Source organism: Colletotrichum abscissum, assembly GCF_030869225.1.
Source record: "Colletotrichum abscissum strain IMI 504890 chromosome Unknown Scaffold_2.1, whole genome shotgun sequence".
In the NCBI taxonomy this organism is placed as follows: Eukaryota; Fungi; Ascomycota; class Sordariomycetes; order Glomerellales; family Glomerellaceae; genus Colletotrichum; species Colletotrichum abscissum.
The window spans coordinates 1285340-1297714 of NW_026850098.1; the positions used below are offsets into that span (position 1 = coordinate 1285340).

The following is a 12375-nucleotide window of genomic DNA, read 5'->3' on the forward strand; positions in this document are numbered from 1 at the left end:
TAGATATCGTATAGCTGCTCTGTTAACCTCGTATTGATGCTTGAAGCATCGCCTTATCCGGACAGCCAAGCCAAAGCCCCGAAATTAGCCATGGGTCGCGATGGAACCCTGGCCATGGCGACCTTCCCCATTCTTCCTAACGGCTCTCCCCGCCAAGCTTAAAGATTCCTGCGTAATCGGCCACTGCCGAGCCCCAACAATATCCAGCCCTAGCTCTCAGCCATGCGGTCGCATGAGTCTCAGACTCTCAATTCTCGATTTGTAGGGGTCTTGTCCGCGATATCCGTGGATCGCAGTTCTGTGTGTCAGTATCAGCTATTTGCAAAGCCAAAGACTACAGGGCTCGCGGGCAACATCTACGAATCGCGAAAACGAGAATGTAGCTCACTAGACCAAAGTCAGCAGTTCACTTCAACGCCAAGTATTGCGACTAATCCATGTCCCAATTAATACAAGCCTGTTGAATTTCCCACCTGCGATATCAAGCTTAAAACAAGTTTAAACTTTAATGATACGACTTGGTAATACAGAATAAGTTGTCTTGATAAATAATTCCATTTGTGGGGGTCAGTTAACATTGGCCCAGCCTGGCACAGTGAAACCTTTGCAACGGCCGACACCATTTTCCCATTCAATCAACTTCTCAATCGCTTTGAACCAGCCACATATCGAACCAGTCAACCATGGCACGAAGACTCTGTTCCTTGCACCAACCTATTTTTAGTTAGCTAAGATCATCCGGGATGACGTAAATGTATTCTAGCTGCTAGGACTCACGCTGGTATGGGTCTGTTGGGTCTCCTTTCACAGCGAAACCGTGTGAGACGCCTTGGAAAACCTGAAGGTGATAAATCTTCTTCTCTCTTTGAAGGTAATCAATTGCTTTCCTTCTTGCCTCAGTCGGGAATGCTTGGTCATTTTCGGCGCATGAAAGTAGAAGAGGCTCTGTCGTGAATTGGGTCAGCCGTTTCAATCCTGTAGAAGTGTAACAATAATATTGCGTTGAGCCATGGCAACTACGAGACAGACGTGCTCGTACATGCCAAGTTGGCTGCCTCGTGGACGATAATGAAGGCCAAAAGTCCTCAACTTTTTGAGGGCCAAACTTACTTTTGATGCTGGTGAAATGTTCCTCCTTCAACGCCGTTGGGTGCGCAAATGCACCAGCGGAAACCACCGGCTCCCCATCGCCACCAGCCCCAGCGAGCAGATTGCACACAAAAGGCGCACCGAAGCAATATCCAACGCAAGCAAACTTGGTCTCCTTGCCCGTCTCAGCCTTTAGTTCGGCACCAAATCTCTCCTTGACGGCCGCTGTCCACTTGGGAACATTTTCCGTGGCGAAGTTCCAGTGCTTGGAGCGCCAGGCCGCCATGTCAAACCCCTCCGGCAGCGGGTCGGTTTTGGCGTTGCGGTACTTGGAGATGGGGTCGCCGCGAAAGAAGTCCATGCCAAGCGCCGTGTATCCCGAGGACGCGAAGCCGTCCATGATGCACTTGGCGTTGACGGAGAGGCCCCACACGTCCGGGAAGTAGAGGATGACATGTCCGTTGGGCGGGAGGGCGCGCTTCACGTCTGAAGGGCGGACGACGTAAGTGGGCACCTCCAAGATTTCTTCCACATCGCCGCGAGGGTTGCCTTCATGGAGGGTGCCTGCCCAACAACACGGTGCCGGTGGTTGGGCGAGGTATTCTTGATTGCTTGATGATTTTTCCGCCATTTAACTTTTTGATGATAGAACTTGGGTCTTCTGTAAACGAATATGAGTGTTAATGGATGCGACTGAGCTTAATAAATCGGGGTGGAAACGGGGAGATAAAGGAAATGCCGCATCGGTGCCGACTGCACATGGAGTTAGTGCGGCCCTGCGGGGTTTCAAACGGCTGCACACAGACCAGAAGTTCGGTCTAGAAACCTTGTTTGTGAGAGAATGGCGTGCTTCGTTCAGCAACTCCTGTACCCAGAAGCTTTCCATAGTCAAATTTTGTATTATAGAATCTTTCAACGCTGCGGATCTAAACACATAGTTTCTACAGTTGACTTGTCCCCTCCTTCGGCCTATTCTGAGCCGATGCCGTCTCCATAAGTCACCTTCTCAGGGTCAACTCCCCCTCCATCAGGATTTAGTGCATGTTATACATCTCCAATGTCAAGAGAAGTGAGCTCCTTACCGCAACAAAGATCCCTCACTAATACGTAATAACGTGCGTCCGTCAGCCGCATATTCCAAGAACATTTCCCATGAGACCTTTTCAAAACCACAATGAGCTTGCTTGATCGGCATCATGGTCATTTGATAGGTTCATGGTTGTAATTCGAAAGTTGACGAGAGATCTAAGCATATCCTAGCCATAGCCCATATTCCCTGAGACCTATCTCTTCCACGCAGATCTTCAACATGGTTGGCCTAATACCCAGTAAAATGACAAATGATCATATTTATGTACATAACTAATTTCCTACGCAGATACACAATAGCTCTACTCAAGTATGTCCCATGATGAGGTAGACCATCTAATCTCTACAACATACTTAAGGACGAACCAGCACCCGGAAGGTAGTTGAGTGAGTCTCCAGCACTCCGCTTCTCTGCAGCGTCCTTGCCATTTCATTCCCGTAAGGTTGAGAGGAGCAGCTGATGAGTACTGTTGGTTGTGTTTTGTTCTTGTCTCGTCCCATTTCGTATGCCTCAGCAACGATTTTGGGGGTAAAGTGATATTCGTCGACTGGAGTAACTGCGATGAAAGAATCTATTGTCTTCTCTAATTGAATCCATGAGGCCTCAGCGTCCGATCCGGGCTTCAGCGACCACATGGCCTCGCCATTGACAAGGTATTCTTCGCTCTGAACGACATGAGGTTGGAAATCGTGGTGTGCGTCTCTTGTTCTGCAGCATAGTAGGCTTAGGAGTCTCCGCCGCGCAAGCATGAAGAAATTTGGTGCAGGATGCTGTAATTTGCCCTGTTTATTGATTCCCCGCCGGTCTGTTGGCACCCCGATTTTCTCCTTCGAGTGAGGTACATAGCTGAAAGTCATGAGATGATGGATTCCCACTCGAGATTGGAATGCTCTCTGAAGTTTGGTGATGATAATGTTGTAGACTTGGACACTTTCATTGACGATGCAGTCCCAGAGAACTTCTGCCTCCACAGGCGTTATATACATCAGGCCTGAAATATGCCTTGCCGCCCTTGTGGAGAGACTCCGCGAGACGGATTGATGAGTATCTAGGAGGTCAGAATTTTTCGGTCAAAGGTGCACATGCGCCAGCGCCACCGCTTACTGTGGCTTGCAAATTCCTCTAATGATTTGTTTGTGTGACGCACTGCCACCACATCAATACAACCCATGCAATCAGGCTGCGGTCAGCTGCACCCTGTTCTGGATGTCGACTAACCATACAGACCGCGCTTTAGTGTCATTCGCCAAATAAAGATTCGGACCCGACACGCCTGAGAAACATTTTCCAACAAGGTGCGTCACAACCCATGGCGTGACCAATTGACTTTATATTTTCAGAGCGCCTTTCGAGCAGGCTACTAACGTAATGCATGAAGTTCTCCAAATAGTATCCCGACATTGGTTGACTGTTTCAGTACCAGTAGGTAAATTTCAGAACTTCAGCACTGATTTTCAATATTGATGCGGCTATGACTTATATTTGCATGTTGCATCAGTCCAATCCGATCAAGATGCCACAGGCGGGATCCCGAAAATTACTTCTTATGCTAGATATTTGATTGGTATATGACTGCGTGGCTCCAGGCAATACAATCTCTCTTGAGGTGGATCTAATCCTACAAGTCGACCTTTTTCAAAACGCGGATCAAATCTCTTGTGCAAGCAAGGACCTAGTTCTTCTTTTCGTCGCCTTCACTTCTACCTCCAAATGAATCAACAAGCGCTCGACTGCAGGTTACAAGGTGCCCACATCTCGGACGAGCTAGCCAAGGTTCTAGCAGGTCGTATATGGCGATCGGATTACACTAGACATGAAGGGTTGTATAACTCAAGAAACATTTCCTCTCTAGACTTAGGTTGACTCTAAGCCATGTGATAGACCGACTTCCGAGCTTGACAGCTATGTCTTTGCCTTGGAGGCAAAGCTGCAAGTCTTTTCCGAGAGTCTACATGTCATTCGTCATTTCCGCCACCTGGTCGATCTGATCGACTTGATTCAACAGAACCGAAATCAGCCTCGCGAAGAGATCGGGCAGTATGCTAGGATTTTATGCAATAGATGGTTTACAGATCCATTGGAACTTGATGTGCCTGTAGTATGTATTCCCTCCCAAGATTTTGTTTTGAGGTTCACGTCTTGCGACAACTGCTGTGCTGGAGTACCACACTTGTGCTAACCCTGTTCCCAAGCCTCCTGCAGTTTACAATTCCATCGACTTCGCCGTTGATGTCTGGCTATTACGTCGCTACAACACAGCTGGCTTGAGTCGAACGCCAGGTGAACACATTTTCGCCTGGGAAGGTGCTCGTACTCCAATGACTGACGCCTTTCGACGCATTTTGCCTGGTCATCAAGACATAACTTCACCACCACCTGATCAAGTCTTTCCAAGCACACTCACTCTGCGCGACTTACACACACTTGGAGATTTTGTCATACAGCCTACGGACAATCTACTTCAACATCTTTTAGTGCAAAAACACCGGAACAGGAAGATGCGACCCACGGTATACGTTTTCTTCAATGTATCTGCTATTTCCAAGCTACAGACATGGAATGAGCCATTAAATGGGTTAGTTAATAGTCTGTCTTGAACAGAAATTAAGAATACATGATTATGAGTACTAACCTGAGGGCAAAGTGTTCATTTCGACGACCCCAAGTTCCTTGAAGAGACTCTTCAAACATTAGCTCTTCTGCTCCCATCTTACGATGAACATACCCAAAGCTGGTTTATGAAGTATTGCAAGAAGATGCAGCGCAATTTGCCACGCAACAGTCTACCTGCAATTGACCGTCGTGCTGGACGACTGCCTTTTGCTTCAAGGCGTAAAGTTGGTTATTACTACTGGCTCCCACGACTGCTAGATTTGGAAAAGGAGTTTGCAAACTCATCCCCGAGAACTCTGAGACAATTCTTGCGTGACCGTCGGCGTTACCGTGAACTGACTCTATACTGGGTAGCTGTCATCGCCCTAGTGCTGACTCTGATATCATCATTGACTGGTGTGGTATCCGCCATTGTTGGTGGCTTGGCTCTGAGGGGGGGCAAAGATGGCAAAGGGTCACTCGATTCAGCTTGCTGTTGCCGCGACGTAGACTCCATTACAAATATCTTAACGGTAGCAAGTGTGATTACGGCGCCTGCGCCTGGGATGACTCTTGAGCCAGCTCGTATCATAGATCCATCCCAGACAATGATTGTCACGGTAAGAATTACTACTACAATTACAGTGGCCGGGGCGTGATTTCGCCCGGTATCTGATTCTCACGTCGTTATTACGTGGTACATACAGATCGACTTTTCGCACGGGCATTATTTAGACTAAGGTAGTCGCCCTTCAAAACACTGTGGATTGTTACTCGTTCAATTCGTGTCTATTTTTCCAAGCTCTATAAGTCTATGTGTGACATGTCATTCACGCAGCTTTTAGCTTATGCCGCGCTTCCATTCGTTTGAAAAGAAAAAAGGTCTAAACAGTATACGGGTATCTATGAGCTCTCATACTTGGCCAAGATGCTCTCAAAGTCCTTCCAGTTGTGCATAACATCAAAAGCGCCGAGCTCCTCGCTGAAGAGCTTGATCATGGAGTCCAGCTTCTCCTGGCCCTCCTCGTAGTAGGGTCCGACGTATCCCAAAAGGGGAATGCCGGCGTTCTTGGCAGCAGTAGCACCGCTTCTGCTGTCCTCAATGGCGATGCACTCGCTAGGCTTGTAGCCGAGCTTCTCGCAGGCGTGGAGGTAGATAGCCGGGTTGGGCTTGGAGACGGGGGGGTCGATGCTGCTGGCAGCGGAGAAGATGCCGACGTCGGGCTTGTCGAAGAACTGGTCCATCTTGGTCTTCTCAATGGAGGCGACGACGCGGGGCATGGCGGAAGAGGAGACGATGGCCATGTGGTACTTCTTGTCCTTCTGGAGCTTCTCGAGGACCTCAATGACGTTCTCGCAGGGCTCGGCCTTTGCGCGGAGGTTCGCAATGGTGGTGTCGAGCTCCTTGGCGACCCATTGGTCAAACTCGTCGGCGGGGATGGTGAAGCCGTGACGGGCGCAGAGGCCGGTCATCATGCTGCGGAAGTTCTGGCCGACGAACTGGTGCATGAGCTCGGTGCCGCCATATCGCTTCTCGAAGCCGAACTTCTCGAGGATCTGGTTGGCGAGCTGAGCGCAAGCCTCGAAAGCGGCGTTCTCAGAGAGAACGAGCGTGTTATCGCAGTCGAAGAGAAGGCACTTGATCTGTCATGAAAGCGGTTAGATGGATTGATCTTGAGATAGCTCATAAACTTCAGCCATTGAAGCTAGGAAGCTAGTATCCTTACTTACTTGAGGCATCTTGAAGGATATGGAATGGCAATTCTAAGGATGAAAATATGATGGAGGGACCAGAGTGAAGAGAGAAAAGAAAGAAACTTTGTTACTGTTGGTGACAGATTTTCAATGATCGGCGAGCTTGTGAAAGGTGGGGGGTCATCTTCAGGAACAACGCGACGGTCTTTGAGCGGATCATGGATGGAGGGGCAAGTGGGTTCCAAAAAAAAAGAGCGCAGACAGGTTTCAGGAATACGGCACGGCATTTACTTCCCTGTCGAGGATGTCTTATCGCAAGCTTCGTTGCCAATGACAGCAAGGCGTGGACAAGAAAGCTCAAGGATGTTCCTGACAACTCCTCCGAAACTGTACACGGTATTCAATCACCTGGTATCAACTGCACTTCTTCTCTTGACCTGACACTTGTCTACAACATGAGGCTTTGAAATGGCATTTCTCTCTACGCTTCTTTGCGATATGACCCACATCGAGGGGTTGGAGGGGCAGACCTCGAAAGAAACACTCTATCGGCCCGCCCATTGATTCTCTTCGGGATGACCAACGGGAGGCTGAGAAAAGGACCGAAAACCTTCGGTCAACGGTTCTGCGACGGCATGATGTCATTCGATGACGTAGGGCGCAGAAAGACTCCATCAAAGTGTGGATTTGGTGCAAAATGGATCCCGGTCTGACTCGTGAGCCGCGACAGCCGTCGACAACGGTAGACCCTCGACGGTGAGGTGGATAGTGGACCGTTTGGATTTTGGACAGCATCTATTCTGGGGTTGGCAGCTTGATAAACTCTTTGAGCTCTTGAAGGCGTAGCTGCGAAGCTGAGGCGTCGTACTCTCGTGAAGCCTTACCTGGTTGACTCAGACACATCCAACTTAATCTGCCTCGGGTCCGTGATTTGATTATCGAATTGGTCGCCAGCCCGTGAAACCAATTCCTCCATAATACCTCGATAGGTACTTTTATCTAAAGATGTTTGCTTCTCCAAGTCCTTCGAGTCTTTCAAGTCTTTCTTTTCATCGGGCTTTGATGTTGTGTTTACTTCTTCATGTGAGGCTTTTGTCGATCGTGCAGAGCCGCATTGTGCAACAACTGAGCTTGAGGGTGGGCATGGTGAAGATTCGGAGGGTCTACAGCGATTAATTTAGCTGACATCAAGAAAAAGAGACGGAAATGATGTTGGGGCTCACAGCTCTGTCCGTCGAGATGGTTGAGGTTCCATTAAGCCTTGTGGTCTATCCGCCTCAGCGTCGTTGGGCTTGTGCTTGGTCGAAGGCTGAACGGACTGGGCGGGCTGAACGGGCTGCTCCATCTCTGACGAAGTAATAAGCTACTATATATTTGGTAGTCAGCTCTTGCAGCTCAATAGGTAATTGACAATACTCTTGCCAGCGGACCACGATACCGCCAGCCTGAGTACTTTAGTCAAACTTATCTTGTCAGTCTAATCGCTTGTACACCGCTAGTTTGTACCTAGGTAAGAATGGCTGAAGTCTTTTTGACAACTTTCACTTACTCGGGGTATTCTGTAAGACTCTAGAAAGCGATGAAGAGTTGTGACATGCAAGATCACCGCGTCTCATCCAGGTTGAAGACGTGCAGAGAATTCGGAAAAGAGAAGAAAGTTAAAGAAAGAGTGCGAGGCGCGGACCTCCAAGTCCTAAATCGACTCTATAAAGTGAAAGAGGGAGGATGAAGTAGCTGTTGGCTTTTGGGGCCCTAATAATTCAGAGGCTAGCCCACGATAACAGCGACACCTAAAGCCCTAGTGTTTATTTGCTTTTATTCTCCTTCTTGGATCAACTGTGGCCGTTAGATTATCCATCCTTCTAAAAGTATCGTGAAATGCAGAGAAACCAATGGTTCTGCCGAGCCGTAACTTCGTGAGGGTGTGGCAGGATGCAGGACACGTCGCATCGTGGACAGGGTCTCCTTTGGCCAGTCGCTAATTACGACATATTTTTAACAGACTTCACTGAGAGACTGCCTATGGTCTGCCGTACTTATACACCCGAGCCCCTGATCAGTCTCGTGCCAGTCCCTCTTAGCGAAGGAAGGGTGGTTAGGGCACCCGAGGGAGGGAAATGTAAGGTAACGAAGATCATAGCCGCACTGGCGGTCGCAACATTCAAAACTTCCAAAACCCACCACCGAGTTCCGCAATGTCCATTTAATCTCGTTAGAGGCCTCAGATTCCTGGATGTGGGAATGGAGTCCCCGAAAACAATCACTTCGATGACGCCTTTCGAGAGACTCATACACACGTCCCGCAGTCTCTCAACTTTCGAGTCCTTCGGAAATCACCTTCCTCATGGCGGCAAAGTGCAGCAAAGGCTGGAACAAGACCCAGGCTTCCCGATCGGCTCTTCATTCTATTGGCTCCGAAGAAGAGGTGTGTAGGCTGTTGACATTTCTAGCAAGGGTATCTAGTACATCACGCGTGCTTGGTGGCGCGTCCGGGTCAACTTTGGGTTCCTTTCTTCCAGGGCTTGGCAAGGCAACCAGTCGCCTTGTCGTATGCCAGCCAATTACTCGGTGTGTACAGCTCGGTCAGTCGCCTTCGCGACTGTTCCCTTGGTGATTTGATGCTTATTGTCTCTTGAACCCTCACTCAGAAGCATTGGGGGCCGAGAACTCGATGATAATTCCGTTCACTGCGGCCAATGGTATGGAATGCCTCTCTTAGTATGAAACACAACACCAACAGGTGCTTATTATTCTTTACAATGATCTATACATCCTTCGATGCATGGGATATCATAGCGGACGACTGGTTGATGGATCACAATAGTCCTGACCTCTCCTCTTTTCATATAGCCAATCGGGGCTGGATCGATTAGCCGTACTGTCAAAGAGGTCAATTCATCGAATGCGATTTATGCCAAATCTTTCCGCGAACGTGTGCATTCGGCGTTGGTTCACGGCTTTGAAACACCTTTGTGCGGGCTATGTTACTTTAGGCAACCAAGGCACCCCCTTTCCAATTGCACTACGTGGAATTCGGCAGGCTACAGATTCATCGAGTAAAAAATTGGTATCAACCAAGACAATTTCTCAACGATATCTTGAATCGATGCTCCATACAAGTTGTTTCATTGTGTTTATACTGATTAGATAATCTGAGATCCTTCCCAGCATTAGCGTTGAAGATTCCAAATGTGCCATGTCCACAACGGGCTCCGTCAGCTTACACCCCCGCACCACGCCGCAAAAGTTCATCTGAAGACACATTCAGCAACTTCCTCGGACTGACCTGAACAAGACTGTGAGTCATGGCACCACGGACTCGTGAAGAGCTCCTCGCCTATGGCATAGTCGATCCGTCAATCGAGGCCGTAAGTTCACGCCAGCCCACCGTCCACTAACCTTTATCTTCTCAGAGCATGCATAGATGCTAACAACGTGTCTCCTTCTCCAGGAACTCGCTGCCCGGCCTCTCCGGGACCCGCAGCGCGGAGACCCTTACTTTGGACGAAATGACTTCTTCGCGATGCGAGAACATCGGGCGACGCGCTTGCGTGAGTCCCATCACCTGCGCTACCTCCCCGGCCCCATTCCGGAGCAGGTCCGCGAGGATGACCGCAAAGTCACCATGAGAGACGGCCATGAAATCGCCATTCGGGTATATGCCCCCGTAAAGGCCCCTTCAGGAGGCAGTCCGCTCATTGTGATGTATCACGAGGGAGGGTGGTGCATGGGTGATCTCTCTGACGAAGAGGTGAACTGCCGCCTGTTCAGTAGAGATCTCGGCGCAGTTTGCATCAATGTTGAGTATCGGTTAGCTTACGACTTGAGCCTCGTTGCTGAGTATCAACACTGACTTAAGTAGGCTCGCTCCCGAGTTCCCCTTTCCAACCGGTATCAACGACAGCTGGGACGCCTTGCAATGGGTAAGTCATGCATCCACCTCCTCAATTGCGTCATGACTGACCAAGGGTCGTGTCCTAGGCCGCTGAGAACGTAGCCGAACTAGGCGCAGACCCTTCCCAAGGTTTCATCATCGGTGGCGGTTCCGCGGGCGGTAATATCACGGCTGTCCTCGCCCACCTCGCCCGCGACAATAATCTCTCCCCGCCGCTCACGGGACAATACCTCTGCGTCCCAGCTATCATGTGTCTCGCTCCTCCCGAATCCATACCAGAAAAGTATCGCCCCGAGTATCTCAGCCACCCCTCCGTTACGCCGTGCAAAGACCCCGTCATAGGCAACACCGCCGGTGATGGAGAAGCGGCACTGCGTGCTATCATTCAGCCCGACGTGGACAGTCCTCTCTTCATTCCGTTCCACTATAGTAGAATCGGTCAGGGTCACAAAAGGCTGCCACCAACATACTTCCAGCTGGCTGGGCTGGACCCCTTCCGAGACGAGGGACTGATCTATGAGCGGGTTTTGAGAGAGGAAGCTGGGGTCAAGACGAAGCTTGATATCTACGCTGGGCTGCCTCACTACTTTTGGACCAATTGGCCACTCTTGGAGAAGAGCAGGACCTTCGTGGAAGATACACTCAAGGGTATTCAATGGCTGTTGGAACAGAATAAGTAGAAGAGAGAAAAGCTGTTCTCAATTCTCTGAGGCTGAGTATGCTATTGTGCACCGGCCCACAAAGCTACAGGTATCAATCACTTCACAACTGCCGTTTGATTCAGAAAATCATGAGCTATTGAGAAGTCAGTGCCATGTTTGTATGTACTTATGCTTAGATACACAGCAATGCTCCTTTCGTATCATCTGCCAACTTGGCCCTCCATAATCGGTTCTCATTCAAGATGAAGATTTCTCCATTGCGGCCGAAGCAGAAGTTGGCAGCACCACCCTGAACAAGGATCTTCCCTAGCAAAACACCCCCTGCAGACCAGATGTTGACGCCGTCGCCGCAGCCGCTGTACACGTTCCCGTGCACGTCGCACTTGATGCCATCCGGAATGCCGGTATCAGCCATGGCAAAGAGACGTCTGTTTGTCAAAAAGGGCTCCCCTGAGTAGGGGACCAGGTCGAATGCGTAACTGTCAATCTTCGTTAGTTCATTTGATCTCATAGAGGTGTCGTATCCTAGCTGGTGAAGCCACGTAGTAAGGACTCACATTGTTGACGCTCGCGTGAGATCAGTGGAGCCATCACCATGAATCCAGTCGGTATCCGTAATGTACACAGTCTTCTCGTCAGGGCTGAAGCAAATACCATTCGGCCGGCCGAAGCCATCGGCCATGGCCCTAATCGACCCACGGATGGGATCATATCTGTAAACTTGGTTGGGAAGCTGCGGCTTCGGCCGGATACCCTGTTCATAGCCATAAATCGGGTCGGTGAACCACAGAGAGCCGTCACTGTGCACCACAACGTCGTTGACAGAGTTGAACTCCCGTCCGTGGAACGAGTTGACCATCATACGGGTCTGGTAGGGCGGTTCCGCCTCCATGAAGACCAGGCCTCCAGGCGCGGAGTGCGTGCCCTGGGCGCAGAAGACGACCCCGTCCAGGTAGTTGACGCCTCCGTTAGCCATCGTTATGATGGCGGGGTTGATCTCCTCACACTTCGTCTTAGAACTGCCATCGGACGGCAGAGTGACGCGGCAGATCTGGATCTTGCGACCGCCGGCCGCATGGTCGTCGTACTGATTGCTGGTGATGAAGAGCGTATTGTTACGCTCGATGAAGACGCCTGCCTCGTGAGCGAAAGGGTAGTCCTGGTTCTCGTGCAACAACTCGAGCGACGGTGCGGAGCCGAACAGCTTCTTGATTCGGTCATCGTAGACCACAAAGTTTGCCATTGTGAGGAGCTGAAGATGAGTTATGTATTAAGCTGATTAAGACAATCAACGTCGTATTGCCTTCAATTGCCAAGAAGGTTCTTCGAGAAGCACTGCGGGAATTCTTGGC

At 49.9% G+C, this 12375-nt stretch overlaps 7 protein-coding genes across 7 annotated transcripts; 3 read left to right on the forward strand and 4 right to left on the reverse strand.

Annotated features, from left to right (window-relative positions):
* Positions 1 to 643: 643 nt before the first annotated feature.
* Positions 644 to 1720, reverse strand: CABS01_01110 (dienelactone hydrolase; the record flags this gene model as incomplete). Its single annotated transcript, XM_060534490.1, has 3 exons — positions 644 to 714; positions 778 to 945; positions 1111 to 1720. 3 exons carry the CDS (start codon positions 1718 to 1720, stop codon positions 644 to 646), a joined length of 849 nt encoding a protein of 282 aa, XP_060401568.1.
* A 2341-nt stretch (positions 1721 to 4061) lies between these two features.
* CABS01_01111 (uncharacterized protein) lies at positions 4062 to 4447 on the forward strand (the record flags this gene model as incomplete). Its single annotated transcript, XM_060534491.1, has 2 exons — positions 4062 to 4277; positions 4382 to 4447. Coding segments are annotated over 2 exons (282 nt in total), but the record flags the coding sequence as incomplete, so codon positions are not given.
* Positions 4448 to 4497: 50 nt separating this feature from the next.
* On the forward strand, positions 4498 to 5430 carry CABS01_01112 (uncharacterized protein; the record flags this gene model as incomplete). Its single annotated transcript, XM_060534492.1, has 2 exons — positions 4498 to 4754; positions 4824 to 5430. The coding sequence occupies 2 exons, from the start codon at positions 4498 to 4500 to the stop codon at positions 5428 to 5430; spliced, it is 864 nt and encodes a 287-aa protein (XP_060401570.1).
* Positions 5431 to 5674: 244 nt separating this feature from the next.
* Positions 5675 to 6511, reverse strand: CABS01_01113 (haloacid dehalogenase-like hydrolase; the record flags this gene model as incomplete). Its single annotated transcript, XM_060534493.1, has 2 exons — positions 5675 to 6415; positions 6503 to 6511. 2 exons carry the CDS (start codon positions 6509 to 6511, stop codon positions 5675 to 5677), a joined length of 750 nt encoding a protein of 249 aa, XP_060401571.1.
* An 835-nt stretch (positions 6512 to 7346) lies between these two features.
* CABS01_01114 (uncharacterized protein) lies at positions 7347 to 7811 on the reverse strand (the record flags this gene model as incomplete). The annotated part of the gene is made up of 2 exons (XM_060534494.1): positions 7347 to 7629; positions 7690 to 7811. The coding sequence occupies 2 exons, from the start codon at positions 7809 to 7811 to the stop codon at positions 7347 to 7349; spliced, it is 405 nt and encodes a 134-aa protein (XP_060401572.1).
* A 1960-nt stretch (positions 7812 to 9771) lies between these two features.
* On the forward strand, positions 9772 to 11041 carry CABS01_01115 (uncharacterized protein; the record flags this gene model as incomplete). The annotated part of the gene is made up of 4 exons (XM_060534495.1): positions 9772 to 9834; positions 9918 to 10276; positions 10329 to 10389; positions 10448 to 11041. The coding sequence occupies 4 exons, from the start codon at positions 9772 to 9774 to the stop codon at positions 11039 to 11041; spliced, it is 1077 nt and encodes a 358-aa protein (XP_060401573.1).
* Positions 11042 to 11195: 154 nt separating this feature from the next.
* On the reverse strand, positions 11196 to 12266 carry CABS01_01116 (SMP-30/Gluconolaconase/LRE-like region; the record flags this gene model as incomplete). The annotated part of the gene is made up of 2 exons (XM_060534496.1): positions 11196 to 11502; positions 11581 to 12266. The coding sequence occupies 2 exons, from the start codon at positions 12264 to 12266 to the stop codon at positions 11196 to 11198; spliced, it is 993 nt and encodes a 330-aa protein (XP_060401574.1).
* Between the last annotated feature and the right edge of the window lie 109 nt (positions 12267 to 12375).